This window comes from Dendronephthya gigantea, unplaced genomic scaffold, assembly GCF_004324835.1.
Source record: "Dendronephthya gigantea isolate DGI-Jeju-01 unplaced genomic scaffold, DenGig_1.0 000152F, whole genome shotgun sequence".
Classification (NCBI taxonomy): domain Eukaryota; kingdom Metazoa; phylum Cnidaria; class Anthozoa; order Malacalcyonacea; family Nephtheidae; genus Dendronephthya; species Dendronephthya gigantea.
The window spans coordinates 395,770-418,366 of NW_021163162.1; the positions used below are offsets into that span (position 1 = coordinate 395,770).

The 22,597-nt window shown below is 37.9% G+C and overlaps 1 protein-coding gene across 1 annotated transcript in view; it reads left to right on the forward strand.

Moving 5' to 3' along the window:
- LOC114537175 overlaps positions 1–21,861 on the forward strand; it is a 71,633-nt gene extending 49,772 nt beyond the window's left edge. Inside the window, exon 3 of the mRNA XM_028558295.1 lies at positions 21,627–21,861. Coding sequence (XP_028414096.1) covers positions 21,627–21,861 — 235 coding nt within the window. The remainder of the gene's footprint in view (positions 1–21,626) is intronic.
- Positions 21,862–22,597: the final 736 nt, after the last annotated feature.

The window sequence follows — 22,597 nt, forward strand, 5'->3', positions numbered from 1 at the left end:
ATGCCCAGGGGTATCCTTGTAGTACAATGCCGAGGTGAGTTGAGTTTTTTTTGCCAATACATCATTGTTCAGGAGAGTTTCCAAATAGGTGCAATAAGCATAAGTACCCATAGCAGGGGTGACTTGTCTTCCATTCAAGTAAGCATCAACCTGTTTAAACAAGCTGTGTAAGAAAACTAGCGGTGTAAGAAATTAAGAAAATAGGAACCACACTTGATTGTTGACAACCACTTAAAGGAGTTCCATCGGATTTTGTAATTATTACTTTAACCAGGAGAATCATTTTTGAGTAGTAGTGATACCCCCCCATCTGGAGATGGAATTAATTAGTATGCGCTCATCTGGAGATGGAAGTAATTAGTATTCACCCATCTGGAGACGGAAGTAATTAGTATGCACCCTTCTGGCAGTAGAAGTAATTAGTATTCACTCTTCTCACAGTAGAAAAAATAATTTATTCAATCTCAGTCTCCTACGGAAGACTCTAACCCTAATGCAAGGGATGCCGCCAATGACGTCACAAGCTGTCAATGGCGACCCATCATCTTCGCTGAGTAGCTATGATGATGTGGAGGGCGAATGGCGCAATTCATCCGCTGTGTGTTACCCACCAAAGATCAACAAGGATGAGAGTTGTGAAGGATTTAAGTAAACACAACTTTGGGAGACCGTTTTTTCTCGTGAACAGTCAGTTTTTACCGAAAGTATGCGCGGCCTCCTTGCAAGATGAAGTGCGCACAGTCACAAGTGTGTTATTACAACATAGCTTACATGTGGAATGACTTGCGTGGGAGGGCTGTGCACTCACGCTATACATAATTATAAATACAAACTAAGGATTTGCGAGGAAAATATTTTACTACTCAAATTACACATGTTACAACATTGAGAATATTTCTTTCAATGCCATGAGGACTGTACATTTTAAAAGTTGATTTTTTAGATATTCTCTATATGCTTTGTGATGACTGTTCTCATGACTTGTAAACTGTTCTCTTGTCGTTTTAAACCTGTACTTACGGGTAGACGGCTTGGTAAAGAAGACAATAAAACCTGACTCGAGTAGGTCATTTTGGTATGAGTTTTTTTTCCAAGGAGATAGCTAGTTCAAGATAGAACATATCATCATCGTAGTCATCATCATCACTGCCTTTATTTTCCTTCACATCTTCAATCTTGTGGTCATTTAAAAGCCTCTTAATAAGAAACTTTCTCTTATCAACGGCAGCTTCTATTGCTTCTTTTTGGTCAAAATCATCATTTGTAATAAACACATCTTTTGTGTGCATTATTTTCTTATGTACTAGATCTTTCTTTAGTTGTCTCATCCACAAAAGGCGCTCTAAATAGATAATTTCTAAGTCTTTCTGGAGTCTAGGCATAACACTGAAGTAAGCTTTCTCTTTAGCAGAGTGCTCATTAAAACCACTGTTTATAAGGCTTTCCTTCATTTCCTCGAAAGCTGTGTTACTTCTTTGTTTTCTTCTTTGTTCTTCTATTAACGGTATCCAGGGATCCATTTCTACTTCACATTCGGAGTCAGTTGTCGTCAAACTTCCAAATTGCTGAGTGGAAGTGGTCGAGACATCATCTTATATGATCTTATGCCCGGCGCACACTGGAGGAAACAGCTGAGCTGAGCGTCACTCGTGGCTGTTAGCTGAGCTGTTTCCTCAGGTGTGCGGTGTCGTGTTCCGCGATTTTCGCCATGCGTGCCATGAGCGCAGAATATTCAACGTGTTGAATAATTTTGTGCACGAGTGAACATTTCCTCACAGTGTGCGCGCGTTTCAGCTCAGCAATCAATGCCAACGCGCATGCATCTTTTCCATGTTTTACTGAAGTCAAGATGGCCAATGTCGATGAAAATCTAGACTCAAGCTCGTCGGAAGATGAAGAGGTTTTGTTTTGCTTTCCCTTCTGATACTGCGGCGGAGACGAATTTGAGAGCAGCTAACCGAAAGACTTGGGTTCCTGGGTTTCGTCAAACCCATGGGGCATGTGCAAATATTGTTCGTGAATTGAATTACGAAGATCCAGAGAAATTCAGACAATATCATCGCCTAGACAGAACTTCATTTGAGGAAACTTTTCAGTAGTGATCCTCTCTGTATTTGTAAATTGGAGGCTGTTGGCTTTGTGGGGTACCAGGCATGATTGGGTGGAAATAATTTCTCTGGGGTTGGGGTTGTATGACTGTTGGTGTCTGTACTTCCTGGGTCAGTAATCCAGCCTGAGCTTGAAAAATAATATTATTTATTTTGTTTTGTGCCAAACTGCTTGCCACTTTATGCAATTCAGACAAAGCTTTGGCAACATAATTCCCAAAAGCATCATAAATGGTGTCGTTCCCTTTTTTTTTTTTGCTTGTTCGCAATAGACTGAGATAAATTCTTGATCAGGTGATACTCCTCAGCCTGTTTCTTTCTGGACATTGCTCGTTTTTTCAGCGGTTCACCTGTTGATCTTCCAATGCTCTGATCACCACTTTCCTCTGTTAGATTTGTTGGGCTACTTGAAAATAATTGATCAGGAGAATCATCATCTTCACCCTCATCATTTTCTTCGAAGCTTATTTCCGAAAATGGAGTACTACAACTAGCACGGGAATCCTAAAAATTAAAATAATATTTTATTTTCTAGACCCCAAGTAATACAGAAAATTGGCTACAAATTGCATCAGAATTTAACATGAAGTGGAATTATCCATGCTGTTTGGGAGCTATTGATGGGAAGCACATTGCTATTCAACAACCAGCTGATACAGGCTCTGAGTTCTTTAACTATAAACACTTTTTAGTGTAATTTTATTTGCCATGGTTGATGCAAACTATAAGTTTATTTATATTGATGTTGGAGCAGCTGGCAGAGCAGGTGATGCTGGAGTTTTTGCTGATTCTGCGTTGAATAAAGCACTGAGAACAAACTCTTTAGATCTTCCAGATGCAGTTGCCTTACAAGGGATATCAAAAATGATACCACATCATATTGTTGGGGATGATGCCTTTCCTTTAAGTAGTCGTATAACGAAGCCATACCCTTACCGGAATTTGGAGAAAGAGAAGCGTATCTTCAATTACAGATTGTCAAGAGCATGAAGAGTTGTCGAAAATGCCTTTGGCATTTTAGCTCATAGGTGGAGGGTATTCCTAACTACCATTAAACTATCACCCAACAAAGTGACAGACATAATTTTTGCAGCTTGCTGCTTGCACAATTTAATGGTTGAAAAGAACAAAGCAAGTTATGCATCAGCTGCAGACCTTGAGAATGCAGATCATACATTGGTCAGAGGTACGTGGAGAAACGACCAGGTTTTGACTAATATGCAACCAACCACCCTGCACAATGCAACAAAGGATGCCAAAACTCAAAGGGTACTTTTGACTGATTATTTTAATAATCATGGATCTGTCCCTTGGCAAAGCAGTATGATTGCTTAGCCATATTGCTTATGCAAACATGTATATATTGTAAGAATTATCACTACCCTATTATCAACTACACTGTTATTATACACTTTTTTTCTCTTTGTATATAAATATATTATAATATATATATATATATATATATATAATATATATATTATATATATATATATACAAACTGTTTCCATGCCTTAATTTCTTTAATGTATGTGCTTACCAAATCAATATTTGAAATTGAAGCCCAAGTTGCCACATAGGTGTGAGAAACTGGAGTTTCTCAAGCAGCCATTGAGTGTGCTTGGTCACGTTTTTTCTTGCACTTCCACTAGCTGGGGTTTTTTTTGCTTTGCTAAAGCTGTTTCTCAGAGCTCTGATTTTAGCTTTAACCCACTCACCTATAAATAATAATTGAATTTGTTTACTCAATCACAGATGACTTAAAATTTTTGATAAACAAAAAAAATGTCAAATTCTAGGCAATATTACTACTAAACCGTCAAGGAATCATATAAAACCTGCTGCACTGAAGGGAATTCTTGCTAGAAGGCAGAAGTGTACGAATTTCCTCGCGCAGTATTCTTATTTGAGTTATTTCTACAAGAACACTAATAAAATCTGAATTATCTTACATTGTTGTTCCGAGTTTTTCGGCCAGTTCTTGAAGCGCCTTATCGCGTATCTCTCGGTTCTCGGTGGACTTCGAACGTTGTACAGACAAGGGTAATCGGGCCAAAAATCGGCCAATTTATCTTCCAACACTGCTTCAGCAACTGGTGAGTTGTTTGCCGCCATCTTGACTTCAGTAAAACGTGGAAAAGACGCATGCGCGTTGGCATTGATTGCTGAGTTGATAGCTCAGAACGCGCGCGCACTGTGAGGAAATGTTCACTCGTGCACAAAATTATTCAACATGTTGAATATTTTGAGCTCATGGCATGCGTGGCGAAAATCGCGGAACACGACACCGCACACCTGAGGAAACAGCTCAGCTAACAGCCACGAGTGACGCTCAGCTTAGCTGTTTCCTCCAGTGTGCGCCGGGCTTTATATGGCACTATTAGGCCCAATGGCCCAATTGCTGACTGGGCATCCTAACTCGCGAATATGGACATATATTCCATTAAAGCGGACAATATATCATATTTTAACAAATCAAAATAAAAAGCGATTCACGCTAAAATTTGGTTTTTACCTCACACAATACCCCGACCCATAAAACTACATACATCAAACGCATGATGTACACTTGAAAGACCTGTGTACATTTTAGTGTGACATCTTGAACACTAAACACAGTTGTTCCGAGTTGAGCGCTTGCAAAGCCCTCGTGTTCCAACTAAGTGTACTGCAATGTTTCTCCAAAACCGAATAAAGTGTTGACTCAGTGTCTCTGGTGCAGAGGAATGTTCTCAGGGGACTTTTTTATTCCCCAATGTTTAATGGAATATTCTCCATATTCGCAGGTTAGGACCATATTCCCAGTCAGTGGGCCATCGGGCCTAATAGTGCCATATAAGGCCATATAGGACCCAAACGGGCCCATGAACACATGCTCATAAATGCTCATGAGCAGATGCTCATCTGTAAGTTAAGTAGAACAATTTCACAAATATTTTAAACCTATTGTTTGGGCACTACACTGTTTTCTTGTTTAAATCGTTTGACTTTGTCTTCCCTAAGCAAGAGTTTGCGTTGGCAAGCCCGGACTTTTCCGGATTAGGATAACCAGTCATGCAGCAATCAGGCCATTGGGCCTAATAGGGCCATATAAGACCATATAGGGCCCAAATGGGCCTAATAAAATACCTGACCCACGAAATATGGGTTGCACACATAGGAACTGTCCTGTGTTTTGGCTGCAAAATTAAAGCATGTGCAGTGTAGTCGTAAACGAAGAACCTCTACCTCGAGGGAAACAAAGAAAGCACATAAGGGATGGTTAACATTTTAGTTTGTGTGTATGTACTGGACTAGCGTTGAGCAGATGAGCACATGCTCATAACTGCTCATGAGCAGACATCTGCTCATAAAACTGTGTTGTTGCTCGATAACAAGGCATTTACACACTTCTAGTGCTAAGGGTATGAGCTTCGAATCTTGTGAGAAGATACATCAGCCGCAGTTAAAATCAGTGCAGACACAAATAGGAGTATCGCCCACTATGAGAACAAGTAAGAAACATGTCTCAGACTCGGACAGTCAAGAAAGTAATTTCCAAGATGATGTCTCGACCACTTCCACTCAGGTATCTGGAAGTTCGACGACAACTGACTCAGAATGTGAAGTAGAAATGGATCCCTGGATACCGTTAATAGAAGAAGCAAAACAAAGAAGTAACACAGCTTTCGAGGAAATGAAGGAAAGCCTTATAAACAGTGGTTTCAATGAGCACTCTGCTAAAGAGAAAGCTTACTTCAATGTTATGCCTAGACTCCAGAAAGAATTAGAAATTATCTATTTAAAGCGCCTTTTGTGGTTGAGGCAACTTAAGAAAGATCTGGTACATAAGAAAATAATGCACACAAAAGATGTGTTTATAACAAATGATGATTTTGACCAAGAAGAAGCAATAGAAGCTGCCGTTGATAAGAGAAAGTTTCTTATTAAGAGGCTTTTAAATGACCACAAGATTGAAGATGTGAAGGAAAATAAAGGCAGTGATGATGATGACGACGATGATGATATGTTCTATCTTGAACTAGCTAACTCATACCAAAATGACCTACTCGAGTCAGGTTTTACTGTCTCCTTGTCATCATCATCATTACTGCCTTTATTTTCCTTCACATCTTCCATCAAGTTTTTTAAATATATTTTATTTCAGAAGCAGGGATCCACAAGTGAATAATTTGTTATGTTACCGTCAAACCGGATGTTGTTTTGCGTGCGAAATTGCAATATTGCTAGGCAGTTTTGCAACATTGATTGGCAGATTGCGCAAGCAACTTGCAAATAGTTTTCACAGATTGACACCACATTGTCCCGTGTATTGCCATACAATGTATCAGGTAATAATACAATACTTTGAAAAAAGATTTGCAAGTTTTTTTGTTCACGAACCAATTTCAGAGTAAAAAGACTGTCTTAATCGGGTGAAGAACGCTATTCCTGTCCTAAGAGATATTAAAGACAACAAAGATAAGATATTGTACAAAGATATTCAATTGGATACTTTCATAAATATCGACCCTTTAGAGGATTCTGCAAACCTACATCTGTCAGAAGCCTTTAGAAATACAACATCAAATGGCTCTGATGTACATAGACGCGTTCATTTGCAAGTGCGAGATACAGATTCGCCATTTATTTATCCATTTATCAGAGAAGACAAATGGGAACAGAGGAGACATGTGAGAGTTCCAGCATGCAATCCTTCCATGTAACAAATACTGCTGCTTGTATTTCAAAGAATGTTACTGCAAATACCATAAATCAAGTTAAATTTACTCTTTCCCCTGTGCGAAATAAAGCTAAAAACATATCCAAGACAAAGACGACAAGTTATGTGGATAATTAGAGTTCTGATAGCAGTTCAATATCTGACTCGTCCCCAGAGTGGAAACGGTATCTTAAACATCTTCAAGAAGAAAAAGAGATGGAGAGAGAGTCGACTCGCTGCTTCACGCGTCCCCATTTTTTATCCTCTGTGAGTTAACGTTATATAACGCCTAAAACTCTGTTTTGTTTTGAAATGTTTTGCAATGTATTTTGTCGATATTTTAAAATTAAAACGCGAATTTAGAAGTATTCTTTGAAATTCGTCGTATATTGTTATCTCACAAATATGCAAACGCTCCGCCTGCTGGTTGACAAACAAAAAAGCAGCTCTGACAACGTTTCACTTTTGCAAACACAATTTGGGTAAAAATATGGCAGCCGACAAAGGTAATCAGAACTCACTTACAAAACAAGGATTTTATTATTGCTTTTAAAGACAGCACGATCATTGATATCAGCCAAGCTGTAAGTACTATATTGTGCACTATGGCCAGGTTCTTCCATCACCACTCAATATAACTTCTTTATTCTCTCTTTCTTTCCAACATCTCTGCTTGTGTTTCTCCCAGTATTCATTAATGGCAGGGATGATGTACAACTTCTGGCTATGGGGTGACTCGTCACTGTTATTAGAGCTTTTCTTTTGGTTTTGCGGATGGGATGGTAGATTGGTTTGCGCCTTTAAATACTTGCTTTTTTGCTTTTCTCGGTAATCGTTTAGTTGTACATTTATGGCATTACATGACACTTCGTCGATATGCTTTTGTGTTTCTATTTGCGTTGTGGTAATTAAGGGCATAATAGGTATTGTTGTGAGGGAGATGGTTTCTTTGTCGGCATACCCATTTAAATTATGCAAAGATTGGAGCAATTGATCGTTTAAGCACCCGAGGTCTTGACTTAGTTGTTTTGCTTTATTAATTTCGCTTCGAAGCTCTTCTTTTAATTTGCCTATTTCCAAAAGTTCGTCGCTTCTGCTAAAACATATTTGTTGCGTATTTGCCAAACTTTGCAAAGAGTCAATCCTTACTTGTAGAATTTCCAAGGCTAGTTTAATATCCCCTAATTCCTCTGCACTATCGACATGACTACAAACAGGGTTTGAGTTTCCAGCGTCTTCCTCAGTGGGTGTTTCTATATGAGGATTTGACAGAGACAATTCCTGGCAGATCCCAAGTACAATTTGCTCAAAAGTCTTACCAGATTCTCTGTGGAATACCATAGTTTGTTGCTTACCCTTGTACCAAGTTAGCACAAGGTCTGAGAGCGAACTCGTAAATCGCTTTGCACTGCCGCCAGGCGATGACCACTTGCCCGATTCTGCGATAACATCGTCGACGAAATTTTTCAATAAATCGAGGTCACCAGACCATTTTAAACGTTCATCATTATATGAGAGGTGTATGCAATATTTAATGTGATTGTATAGACGGGATTTCCACTTTCCAGCGTTTTTAGATTAATAAGTTTCAACACAGCTATCAGAAGGTGTTGCCGCCATGTTGTCCCAGAACTCGACCCAATGTTTTATCATTTTATACTTACCAAACTATACGATTCATCGCAAGATAGCTGTCAAGAAGCATATCCTCCACATCCTTTTCTGTTCTCAATTTATGTTGCTCCTTAAAGTGCCTATATCAACCTCAGGGAAATAACCTACTTAGATAGATTAGACGATTCTAAGAACATTTGCAATATATTTGATAAGACGAAAATTTGATCTTCATGTACTTTTCGGGCCTCAAAGTTGGCTTTGAGGCCCGAAGTGTTTGACCGTGAGGTGCTGTGAGTGGGAACTAGTTGCCCTTTTTTTACCGAAAGTGAGGTACATTGAAGAACACGCTAATTTTGTAAATAAGAAACACGCTTTAAAATATAGAAATATTGCAGCAATGAAGTGCAAAATCTTGTAGTAAATAAACTTTTGGTTCATTTTTCGCTAAAATGACGTCGTCATATTTTTCCGACAACTTAGACAGCCAACTTGATTCAGATATTTAATTCATCCCGGATTATGTATTGCCAATATTGGAAGTTGAAGACGATGCGACATTGTTGCTTCAAGAGATAGAACGCCTACACATGACGGTTTATATCAACCTTACCAAGACAAATCGATTGCTGACCGACTGACCGTGCTGAGTATAATGAAGACTAAAGTGGGATGTGTACATGACGAAAGAAGGCAGCTTCTTTTATTTTGCAAAATGGTCGGGCTATCCCAGTGTCAGATTGGTAAGTGAAATATATAAAGGCACTATATTATTACATATAAAGCACGTGTTTATTTACCTGTTGTCTGGAATGGAAGCATAAGCACATGCTGACAAAAGTATTCTTCTCTTTCCCAAGTAGCTCTAAACCAATAGACCTTTTCATCTTGTATGCAAATTAACCCATTTCAAGTCACAATTGCATGCAAGCTGAAAAGGTCTATTGGTTTATGGCTACTATATATACAACACAGAGAGAGAGCGCACGTGTCAATCTAGCATGTAGGCGGAAGGCCGGTAAATTATGCAGAGCGAAACATGATAAGGTTGTGAATAAAACTAAATATGTATGCTATATTTACAACAATATGTTAGATAGATTAATTTAAGGAAAGAAAGACCCGACAATTAAAATAGAGAGATTAAGTGAACAGTTGTAGTTCTTTGCTGGCTTTAAGTCTAGTGTTAAGGAAAGGTTTGCTGTGTTTGATTAAGAGTGCTTCAAGAAAGGCGAGAATATTATAGTTATTCGATTTAGTTATGTGTAGAATTCTATAGTTATTGAAAACTAAGTTCTCAATAGGAGAAGGGTTATTCAAAGATAATGGTATATCGTTGAGTAGTGAGAACTGGTTTTGTAGTGTGGCTAAGAATTGAGCATGCTCACACTCAGAGAAATGTTGGCCTACTGCACTAGAAGAGAGCCTAGTAGAATGCTCTTTCAAACGTACAGAAAGGCACCTTTGCGTCATGCCAATATAGGTTTTCCCGCAGCCAGGGCAAGGGACTTTGTATACTAAATTGCTACGAGATAAAGAAGGAAGTTTGTCTTTGTTAGAAACAAAATAAGACAACCTTTTAGTGTCGTAAATAGTGATGAATTTCACCGGTTTGGAAAGAAATCTTTGTATTTTATTGAGACATGATTTAAGCAGAAAATCGCCCCGATTTCCGAGATAAGGTATACGGATCCAGATTTTGGGCAATAGATTATCATCCGCTTCATGAATAACCGCATTGACAACAGGAGTGGAATTTTGAAAATACTTAGTTTTGAGTTTATTTAGCGTAGAGTATATAACATTATTAGGATAACAATTCCAAGACATGAAAGATTTGATATAAATTTATTATTATTGCAATAATAATAAATCCCTTAGTTAACCAGATATGTTCGGTCCATACTGGAAAAATATCAGACCTTACTATCGCTAGGTCCATACTATCAAGACCTTGATCTGATATTTTTCTAGTAGGGACCTCAAATTCAGTTAATAAGGGTATGTATTGTACATGCTTTTTATACATAAGATATGAAATGCAGTTTTTTTTGCATGTTGTTGTATATTTTTCTGCACTTTCCTGAGTTTAAAAAATATAAACATCTTCTTACCCTTTTCTTACGTGCTCGTTTTTGAGGACGTCTTCACAAGATTGAAAGGATGCCTATAATGGGAACAATGAACAAAAATGTTACCAACAGTTACAGTAAAAACATTAGCTGCCATAGCATTAAGTTGCTACTCAATGAGTGTAACCAACCGATGGCAGGAATTCAATTTTTCTCTTATTCCTGATTACTCCATTACTAAACTTGTACACACCAAAACATAGTTGAAAACATGATCAAATAAAATGTAAGATTCTTGACAAAAGTACCTCATCAGATGATTTACTTTTCTCAATGGGTTCAGTCTAAATTAGTTAAAGCTAAAAATTAGCTTGGGTTATAAAAACTAATCTGGAGAACAATTTAATACATTATATAAATATGAAATTTGCTTTTCTAGTTACCAGTACATTGTAAATATATATATATATATATATATATATATATATATATATATATATATATATATATATATATATATCAGATATTTAACATTGTATATATATTGCAGATATTTAACACTAACATAATAACACAATCAAGAAAAACAATAAAGTTTTTGTTTCTTACCTCAGGTTCATTCATGAAAGGTAAGTGTTTTAGACCTTTCTATATACAAAGAACTATATAGTGCAATATAGTTTTAAATATTGCCAGTACAAATTTGGTCAAGTATAACTCCACCAATCGAAGTTGAAAATAAATAATTATCTTAATAATTAGCTTAATTTGCAAGTATTGGACAAATTAAACATCTAACTCAGACTCAACCATTTGTTTTCTGTGTGTGAGATTGTTATGGCAAAATGATCTTGCTAATTTTGCATCAAAGAAAACACAACCCATTTCTGGTATGTCAAATCTTTGATCAAAAAATTTGACAACAGATGAATTTTGCCAATTAGTAAACTGTTGTGAAATGCTTCATCATGTGTTGTTCCAGCATTGCACTGTAATGAGTGGGTTCCTGAAAGGCCGTATCCTGAGCCTGATTTTCGTTCATGTTGTTGTCCAACTTTGGGCACTAATTCTAATTTACATAATACTATAGATTTTTGTATGCTGAATTTGATTTCAGTTGTTGTCACGCGTGCATACCTGCAGTTTTTAGTATTTCCTGAACAAACTTCAAGAAATTTTGCCCATTGAAATTTATGTATCTGCCATTTTTCTCCTCATTACTTCATGTAATATTAAACTATTACAGCAGTTTCACACTCTTTGCGGTGGCATTACCGCGCGGTTTTATGCAATTTGCATTGTTTTTTTTTTTTCTCAATTGTTTTGAGCTATAAAATTAATATTATCAATAGGAAAATTATTGCCTTACAGAAAACGAAAAAGCAGACTTTTTACTCACCAAACTTCATTTTACGACAGTCGTTTTACTCACTATTACCGCAATAATTCATCAGCGTTGTTTCCTAGGAATTCTTGACACCAGCCTAAGGTGTGTTTTGTTTTCTTTAATCTTTGGAGTTGACCAAAAACAAAGTGTAGAGTGAAAAGTATCCTATTTACTCTTAAACTTTTCGATTATTCCTGAAATATTTCATCGTTGCTTTTGCATACACTTTCCGAAGAACCTTCATCGGATAATCAGGTGCAGAGGGACGAGTCATCCAGACAATCTCTAGTTGGACATCTGATAAGCTCCAGCCATTACCTACTGGGGGGAAAAGTTGTGACTGCTGGTATAAACAACAACTCCATGTAGCTGTTTGAAGATTTGCTCTCTAAAGTATTTCAGCAGGCTATCACAGTTCGGAGGAAGAGTCTTATATGATCTGAACATTTTCCTGCCGTAAAAAGATTGTATCGGCACTCATCTACAGTCTTTGAAGATTTGTCCTCGTACAGCAAACAAATACTTCAGCAAGGCACTTGTGGAGTCACAACCTGTCAACATATGAAAAAAAATCTTGTAATTCATTTCCTCGTACACCTATTGTATACAATATACAAAAAAATCTGTGTACCTGAAAAGGCGTGAAATCCCAGCAAGTAAGGTCATAGCTCTTGTCCAAGTACGTCAGATATGGCTGAAGTATCTATAATTCAAAATCTGTTACCTGCCCCTACCATTACGAGTAATTTCTTGTCAATCGTCCTGCACATGGCAATACAAAGCAAAAACACGTCTGTGTCTGGAGTTTTAACAATGATAGTATCGTGACAGAGGAATTCGCTCCACAATTCTTTATTTTTTCCACAGCTCGAATATTTCTTCCACTGTTTGAGGATGCTCAGGTCCTTGCTAAGTATGTGAACTCTCTGGACACCTTCGGACGCCCCCCTTCTTCGCTCTGCATTTTTTACGCTTACTTCAAGGTATCTATCAGCGACAAAATCTAGCCTGGTAGCTTTCCATTGTAGTGCTAGCTTTGCCAAATGGCTAAATGAAGAATCTGCAAACTCTGCAAATGTTTTCCACTTGCCGTTCATCATTTGTATAGCAGGCATTGCATTGATTATAAGTGGAGTACATTCTCCTATGTCCTCCGCATCTATAACAGGATTGAGAGCCTTAGCTTCTAAAATTTCGAACATTTTGGCTTTTGCTGTCTTCACTGACCTCCATTGCCAACGAAAGCGGATAGTCACTCAGGCTATACGAGAGAATTCCTTAAGGTTGATTTTGCGAGTTTTTGACAAAATCAGCAATCTAGCAAAAAATCCCTGCTTGTCTTCATTGATACTTGGCGGCCTTGGCTGTCCTTCACTGTCAGTTTTTTAGAGGAAAAAGTTTGCAACTTATTTTTTTTTATTTTCGTGAAAACATCTGGATTGTCAGTAAATAAGTTGTTTTGGCATAATTCAGAGAATTGAGTCTCGCCAAGGTCTTCAGCTTGTAGGATTCTGTCAGCAACGTCAGTTTGGACCTCTACACCACTAGAAATACAAATAAACTCAGCCTGATTCGAGACAAAGGGATTTGCTATGCTAGAGATAGTGGCCAAAACATCACAAACAGACTTTTCATGTAATAAGCTCTTGCTCTCATCAAAATCTTTCCTTAGGCTAGAAGTAATGACAAATAAAAAAACCAGTATTTATAGTGAGCACTATGAGTATACTGAGCCAACAAATTTTTCGTTAATGTTAGAAAACGGCAATGTTCTTAAATTACGCCGTCGATTACGTGCCTTGCATTAGAATTAATTCCAGACATAGATTTACATTACTAGGAGATTGCAGCTCTTTCAGATTGCGACAATACCATCTGTGAACTGCCGGGCGGTTCATTGAGATGCCAGTCAAACCTTTGATCACACGCTACCGTAGAAAAACTGTGATTATTTTGTTGTTGGACTGAAAAGTTAGATGATATGTTGGAAAGGATTCCTATATAAATAAGAAGAAGGTTATATATAGAAATAATGTAATTATTCAACTTAATGAATGCCAACAACTTACCTTCAAACCTCTATTTACAAAAATCTTTGATATGGCTGACAGAAATGACATGATGGCATAAAATTCTCCTAGTCGCACCACGAAGCAGTTATAAAACAGCTCACTCTTCCATCTTACATGCTGCACCTTAGCATAAACGGCTTTGTCAAACACCAAAGTAGCATAACATAGCTGCAACTTGTCCGGCAATGGCTTGGCTTCTTTCAAGGATTGTCTTTATCGTTGAGTACTCTGTGGGAGATGCATTGATAACAAGAAGGTAACCTATTTTTGAAACAACAGGAATGCTACTTTCACAAAGCTTGGTGTTAAAACCTGTCCATCCAGGAAAAATATCCTTATCTAAGGGCACCAACCTAGCCAAAACATATGCTAAATCAAGCTTCAAAGCCAGTTCACGTGAAGCTATGTTTGCAAGTACATCTCCTCCTTTGTCGTTAAATTTGGGTGTTTTCTTAACTCCAATACTAAAATGTACAACGTCGGACTCGGGTACTTTCAAAGAACGTTGCAACTTACTAATTCTTAATTTCAGTGCTTCTGTTCTTTCAGTCTCCGATGTAATCTTCTGTGTTATAATGCCGTTTGTAACATGCGTTTGTTTTTTCATGTCTTCCCCAAAGTCGACGTTGTCATATACTAAATTGATGGCTTGATAGCTATGAACTAGTAACAGAGTATGAGACTGGCGCAAGCTGAAAGTAAGAATAACAAGACGCCTACTAGGCGTTATATGATCGCGTCGTTCGCAGCGGCGTAGCCAGCCCAGCTATGCAAATTTTGTGTCGTAAATGTTCTTAATAATAAAAATGAACAATATACTGAACTATTGTCGCATGTTGAAAGCAGGAGAAACACACAACAGCCCATTTCGAAACTGCTTGAAATCCTTTAGTGCAGGCTTACTCTGCTCGGCGTGTGCAGTTAGTTGTATGTGTAATGAGTGTAAAGATAAAGATAGCACTTGCTAGCATTTTGATCGCTTTATTGATTCTACTTTACTGCTTCGATGTTCGAAGGTGAAACGAAATATGCCCAAAGTGAATACAACACGTGATATAACTAGCAACTTACCTGTGCGCAGGTTCCCGATTAGGGTGATATGGCCCGCAGCTAGCGACGCTGGGGGTCGACCCTAGAGGAAAAAAATAATAAAAAAAAAAAACTAAGCCGAAACTATAGATCGCATCGCGTAGATCAATAAAATGAAAAAAAGTGCTTACTATTTCAGTGAAATATCTTTTCTCCTGGTTACAAATTATCCAAACAGGTGGTAAAATTGCCTGATTCCGAGATTTGACAGATTTAATTTTTGTTGAAGATCTTAAAATTTTTTGTGCAGGTACATCCTCTTGGCGTTTTGAACACCTGGCTTGAGCACGCTTTATATAAGTAATGTTTCTAAATTTTGCATAGCAGTTACGGTGGTAATACAACCCCTCAATCGACATCTCTTCGGTGCTCTGGATACCTTTTAATATACTTTTTGATTTTGCAGCAATTTCTTGTTGTTCACCATCCAGTGTCAGCCAAAGTTCATGGCTTGCCAAAACCTTATTAAATGATGTCTCAGTATACTGGGTTAGCGATCCCATTTCTTCACCTTTAAAATGAATGCATTGGCATTGCCCAGGCGCATCGGGCGTTTTCTTTGCTATTGTTTGACAATACGGCAGGTAATCTTATGCAATGTCTACAACACTTTGTCACATTTTAGCAAAAAATAGATGTTATGATAAAAAGTCGTTGTTTTATCGGTTTTGCTTCCAAAACTCTGGGCGCCATCGTCCCCGAGCCGGAGCGAAGCACTGGGCGAGGGTACTAATTCCGCCTGGAGGTTTTAATCACGCCCGGGAATGCAAATGCGAAATGAAACTTGTCCACCATTATGTCATGGACGTTCAGCGTTTTTGTAAGTTATGCGCATGTGTGAGTATAAGACGAGTTAAAACTGGTAACTAGCAAACGTTTACAAATGTGCGATTGGCTAAATTAAAATTTGGGTTCACGTCAGCATAACGTCATATTTTGAATTATAAAACTTTTTTTAATATTTTTCATTTGGATCAACTGGATGGTCTTAAAAATATACGAAAAATTGACTCTTAAAATTGATTAAAATATAATGTAACTGAAAGATGCCTTGGATAGAAAAATTTTCATTCCAATGGATGGTAAAAAATCTACGATTTTGAAGCATTTTTAAAGTGTTTTTGAACAGGTAAATGGGTAGGTTTTGTATTTAAAGCATACAAGTGTTTTGTAAGTTTAATATGTGGATGTATCAACAAATGTATGACACCTCTTTGAATTTATTCGTCAATCGTGTTGAAATGATTTTGATTTGGAAAGTATTTATTTCTAAAGGTGAATTTGTTTAAAAAGTAATTGAAATCTCGCTAAAAATTGTAGTATTTAAAACTATTTATAGCACAATTATGATTATAGTCGAATTTGATAGCTCGAGAGTCGTCTTTATAATTGTACCAAGATACAGTATAGGATTTTACTTTACGACTTCGATCATTCAGCAGAAATGAGTATTATAAAATTTCAGTGATGGAAATATAAGTTTATTGCTTCCGGCGAAGGGACTTTGCATGCAATGTATTTCTAGTAAAAATATTATATGTGGCAAAAATGTGTTACTTTTTCCATTATTTACACATAAAATTCATTATTTATAGATAGTGTTTTTTGCTAAATAATTTAAACAAATAATGCATTATATTTTATATAATCCGTTGCTGATTTATAAATAAGGAAAACATTATTTAACAAATAGTGCATTATTTATTATATCCATCCCATGACTGTAAATAAGGCAAACATATTTTAACATATAATAGCTATTTATTTAAACAAGGCATTCCTTATTTAAAGCGAAGGTAATTATATAACAAATAATGAATTCTTTTCGCAAGTGTATGCCGAACGCCAAATGGCATCTGCAGCCTAAAAATGGCGTCCGCAGGCCGAATTCTACTGCTGACCAGCAGCAATGCAGGCATTAAAAGGGGGGGAGATAAAAAATGAATTGAGCGGAAAATATACGAAACAAATGGTTTGCGAATTTTGTTGAAAGAAATTTGTTGCTGGTTGAACGCATTGATCATGAATAATTCATCGGAAACAGAACAGTCGCCGACAAGGTATGTTATTTTGCAATATGTTTGTTTGAACACGGCAATAGAGATATTGTAAACATATTAAATCATAACACGATGATGAGGAGACACAGGGTGTCGAAGGCCAAATTGCAGACTAATTCCTGTTCAATTTGCCGAGTTCTTTAACGAAAGCATTAACTTTATCTGCAATAAACAGTGCGTCTCATAATGGTGCAATCAGTTTCGGTATTACGGCCAATTTTGCCAATTGTAAAGCCGCGTAAGTTTTGAGGCCTAGTATAAAAACTCGTTACCCCAACGTGACAAAATTGTAATATTTTGATTATTTTTCCATGAGGTATTTTACAAATTTTAGTACGTAGTTTTATATGTTTAAACAAAATAATAATGGGCAACATAAATGATTAGCGATATTTACATATTTACAAAGTATCCAGTAACGTTGGACGAGTTGCAACTTCTAGAAGGAAAACGCTCCCAATACTATACATATTAGCTTAGCGGTGTATTAGAAGTTGTCTCTTCTTTAACGGGCTCCACGGGCTTTGTTTTTAACAAATTTCAACTTACTAAATGAGCGTTCATTTGAGGCGATAGTCACAGGAGCTGTAAGCATTAATCTGACCATGGAATTTGCCAATGGAAGTGACAATTTGTTGGATTCGCTGACTTTAACTACTTTGGTACAGTCGGTTCCCACATCAGAAGGTAATAGCTCAGACAATACCTGCAATTCGGCTTCTAAAGCTAATGCATAAGGCGACAGTGAAGGTGGAAATAGTGTGATGGCTGACTGAACATGCGACACATCAATTGGTGGCTTTAGACACTCCAACAAATGTAAAATGCGCTTCTTGCACTATAGCAAGTGTTCTTTCATTCGAGTTGTGAGAACGTCAAGGGCTTCATGAAACTGTTTTCTATAAAAAGCTGGTAAGGAAAGTACTGCAGCACTTTCAGGTTGCTCATCCAGGTGTCTAGGCACTTTCCTTAAGCGATGGTAACAGTGGAAATCAATTTCAGGGTCAATTCCAATGCTCCTGGCGAGGGTGGTGGATGCCTCAATTTGATTGCCCATTGCTTTGTCGTCATCTCGCAACTTCTGCATGACACTCAACGTGCCCTCAACAAGATCAGTGGCATCTAAGATGTTGAGTTCAGTTGATTGTAACTGCACCACCAGACTCTTCATCTTGTATGCAACATTTTTCATGAACATCAGTGCAATGACAAAGTCAAGTGAGAGCATTTTTTTTCTTAAACCAAGCGCCTGGGTTTTTGTGCTTGCATCTGCGCCTTTGCTGCTTGCAACTGCGTGTAACACGTCAACAATGACTTGGAAGGATACCCATACAGCTTGAATACTTTCCGCCCTCGAAATCCATCGGGTTTTAGACCGGTTTCTGAGCATCATTCTTTTAATGGCTGAAACCTTTTTTTACTCAACGGGAAGAATACATAGAGGGCCTGTAGTGCCTCAAACATTTCTTGAATAATGGGGCTTGCATTGCAACCGTGCTCAAGTACAGTGTTGTAGCGGTGGGCTTGACATGGTATATATGGGATCTCACATCCAACAAGATCGGACAAATGCTTCTGAGCACCATTAAATTCCCCGGACATTGCAGCAGCAAAATCATACGATTGAAAGCACAGACTATCGGTGTTCAAACCAGACCGCTTTATCGTAGAAATGATATCTTGTGCTTGCCCATGACCTGTCTTGTCCTCCGTCTTTGTCACATCCAGTAATCTCTCTCTTGGTTCTCCATTCGGACTGACATATCTTAGAACAACCGAGAGCCTATCTGTGTGTTCTTCATCAGGTGTAGTATCTGCCATAACGGAAAACATGTCTGCACATTTAACATCTTCGACAACTCTCACACGCAGTTCCTTCTCAAGCAACGAGATAAATTCGTTCTGTGACTGAGGGCTTAGATAGGTCACGTGATATGGATTCAGTCTTTTGTCACATATCCACCGCTTTAAGTTTGGTACGTGCCTGCTTAACAAAAGGACCACTTGCATAAAATTCCCATGTTCATTGCTGTCACCTCTGAAGGGAAGAGCTTGGCGAGCAAGTGTCTTCGTGACATGAAGAAGCATGGTGATAATTTGGCGATTATATTCCATGTCTTGTGATTCTTGAATTTGTGCTGCTCATATTTTCTTATCTAGTTGGGCGTCAATATGCTTTGTTTTCTGCAGGAAGTGACAATAAGCACCCAGAGAAGCTTTATGACTTTGTGAGGAGAAGTGTTGAACCAGTTTTCCAGGTTTGGCCTTCCCAACGCTTTTCATCTTGTGCCATTTCCTAACGCCTGTTGTCCTCCATCTAAGGTCTGCCTTCTCTTTTGAAGGTGTTTCATTAAATAATGAACACACAAACAGAAAGCAGCATCTTTTGCAAGGCTGTACTCCAGATGTGGATATTCCTTATACCATCTGGACGAAAAACTATTTTGCTTGCCTTGAGAAATATCTTGACTAACAGGGTAAGAAGGTAACTTCGGCTTAAATGGTCCAAGTTCGATAAGGTACTCTCATTGGTTCTCATTAAACACCTCACCGCGTAGGCCTGGATCATGTTCAACTGAGACTTCAGGCAAACCAAGGTTGTCAACTTTGAGCTTTGATCGTTTGATATCATGAAGAATCGCTTTCGACTTTTCAATGAATCTATGGCAGGTTTCTTCTATCACCGTAACAATGCTGTTGGCACCATCAACCCATTGCTCTATGTCGGGAATGTCGGATTCTCACACATCATGCACAAATGTGTCACATTGCTTAGCATAGCTGGCAATAGAGGACAAGGTTCCAATAGATTCCATCCAGTCATTCCAATATGACTTCTGGTTCAATTCTGAGTCTTGATCTACATTTCCAGGAGCTACACTAATCGAATCTTCAGGAATATCGTGGGTGGGGAACTGAGAGATTTGCGAGTGAGCATCTGTAGTTTGGGTGATGGTTGACAAAAGACAGGAGAATTATCAGACGCAGGTTCGGATGCAGGTTCTTTTATTGCCACTAAACATAATTCTTTTGTCATTACTTACGATACAACTAATGAAGTGGATTTTCGTACTGGAGCAGCACAACGACTCATTTTCGATCGTACTGCAGTGAGCAAATATTTGTTGAGTTTACTTGCGAAAAAATTGTTTTAGTGACATATATTTGTCACAGGAAGTATTGATCCATTCTTATTTTAACTATTTTAGCTCGAATATTGTTCCATTTCAGACGCGGCTGTCACTAAATACATGGTAATATTGTAATATATAAAAATATTGTAATACTTGCCATGGCTAGTAAGGGCCAGCTGGGCCATGATGTTATCGCATGTTTAACAGAAGTCAGAAATAAGAGACCATTACAAACTACATGTCTAACTTTAACTATTCAATAAAAAGTATATTGTCACACGTTTAAAAAGTTTACTGTGAAAACACTTACTATATTCGCCTATATCTTGGACTTTCTCCATAGTACCTACTGTCTGTTTGGGGTTCAGGCACTTCTGACGGAACATATGTTTGGCTTTTACTGCGCGCCTTTGCGGCTTCGAACGGATTCGCTGGTGCGTCTTTATGTGCTACTCGGACCTGTTTTCCTTTATGTTGCAATTGAATTGCTCATGTTTATTGCGATAGTCATCATCAAAAATCGCATTGCATTCAAAACACTGAAGTTTTATTCGTTTTCGTTTTGGTTTTGAACCGCGCATGATACAGTCAAACAGAGACGTAGAACACCACCAGATCAGTCACAGTGAACAGTAGAATGAAAAAGACAGAACATGAGACGTCACTGGACAGTTGCCAGAGGTTAGTAATAATTTTATGTTGGCAATGAAAAATGTCAAACATATCCCCCCAGGTGTGCAGATAACAAATCCCCCCCAGAGTCAATTATCTTCAGCCCTTGGAGGAACACATAACACTAGCTACACATAAATTTTACAAAATTAATGTTTTGTCAAAATAAGTTGAGAAATTTGAGTTTTAAAATGGCAACTTGCTGCCTGCCGACTGAAGGTACTGTAATGACGAATTTGCCGACTAAACAAGACGTATGATAATTATTGGAGGGGGTGAAGCACCCACCCACACCCCCGCACTCGCGACGGCCCTGAGGAGACATGACATAACCACAATTTGATGTTTTTAGACAAGGAAGACGAAATGTGGCCGCTACTGCATCACAAATGAAAAATATGTTTGGACTTGGCTTTACAGTATCTCAAATGGCGGAACATCATATTAGCAGGCCAACTGTTTACAAACTTTTGGCTGAAGCAGGTGTTTAATACTCTACAACATATAGCACAATGTCTGATTCCCAACTGGATTAATAATCACTGAAATAAAAAGGGCCCACCCTAATGCAGGTGAAGTAAATATTATGGGGCATTTAAGAGCAAGGAATATCTAAGTGCAAGAATGAGAGTACGGGCTTCAATTCACCGCGTAGATCCAACAGGACCTTCTCTCCGAAGTGCAAGGACTTTCCGCCACAGACTTTATGAAACACCAAGTCCAAATTACATCTGGTATTTGGATGAAAATCACAAATTGGTTAAGTGGGGATTTGTGACACACCTTGCCATTGATGGTTACACAAGGGTTATTACATTTGGAAAAACATCTAACAATAACCAAGCTGATACTGTGCCAAGAATTTTTAACCAGGCTGTTGAGCAATACGGCAGACCCTTTCGTGTTAGGACTGACTATGGTGGAGAAAATATAAAGGTTTGGCAGAATGATTGAGCACCGGGAGCCAGAAAGTGTAATTTGTGGCAGTTCAGTACGTAATCAACGAGTTGAACGTCTAAATGGAGATGTTAACACACAGGTAAATAGATTCTATGCAGAGATATTCAGGGAGCTGGAATTTGAAGCTAATTTAGACATCAGTAATGCAACACATAAATTCTGCCTACATTATGTCTATTTGCCCAGAATCAATAAGACTCTTTCAGAGTTTGTCAATGCACACAATTTCCATGGCCTATCTACTGAAGGAAGTGCAACTTCTCTTCAACTCATGTTTGCTTACCAACACTTGATAGAGATTCACCATCTGTCACTTCATTCCACAAATTACCCCAGTGTTGATGTGAATGATTTATTATTGAGCAGACAGGAAGAACTTCCTCCTGGAAGTGTTGCCATCAACCAACTTTCTGCCTAATGACAAACTTGATGAACTCAAGAACCTTGTAAACCCACTTGATTTCTCACTTCAGAAAGGGAAAGACCTTTACAAGCAAACCATTGAATTTGTTGGGAATTTTTTGTTAAGTCAACAATCTTAATTAAGACAACTAAAAATTTGAGTAATAATTGTTTGTATCCATAATCCATTTCATCTTATCTTAACTGCACCATTAACAAAACAATATGCACTGCATCAACACAACAGTAAAGATATAATTAAATGTGACAAAAGTTTGAGTTTATGAGTGAAGGTTTAGAAAATTTCCCTCTAAATTTGCATGGAAAC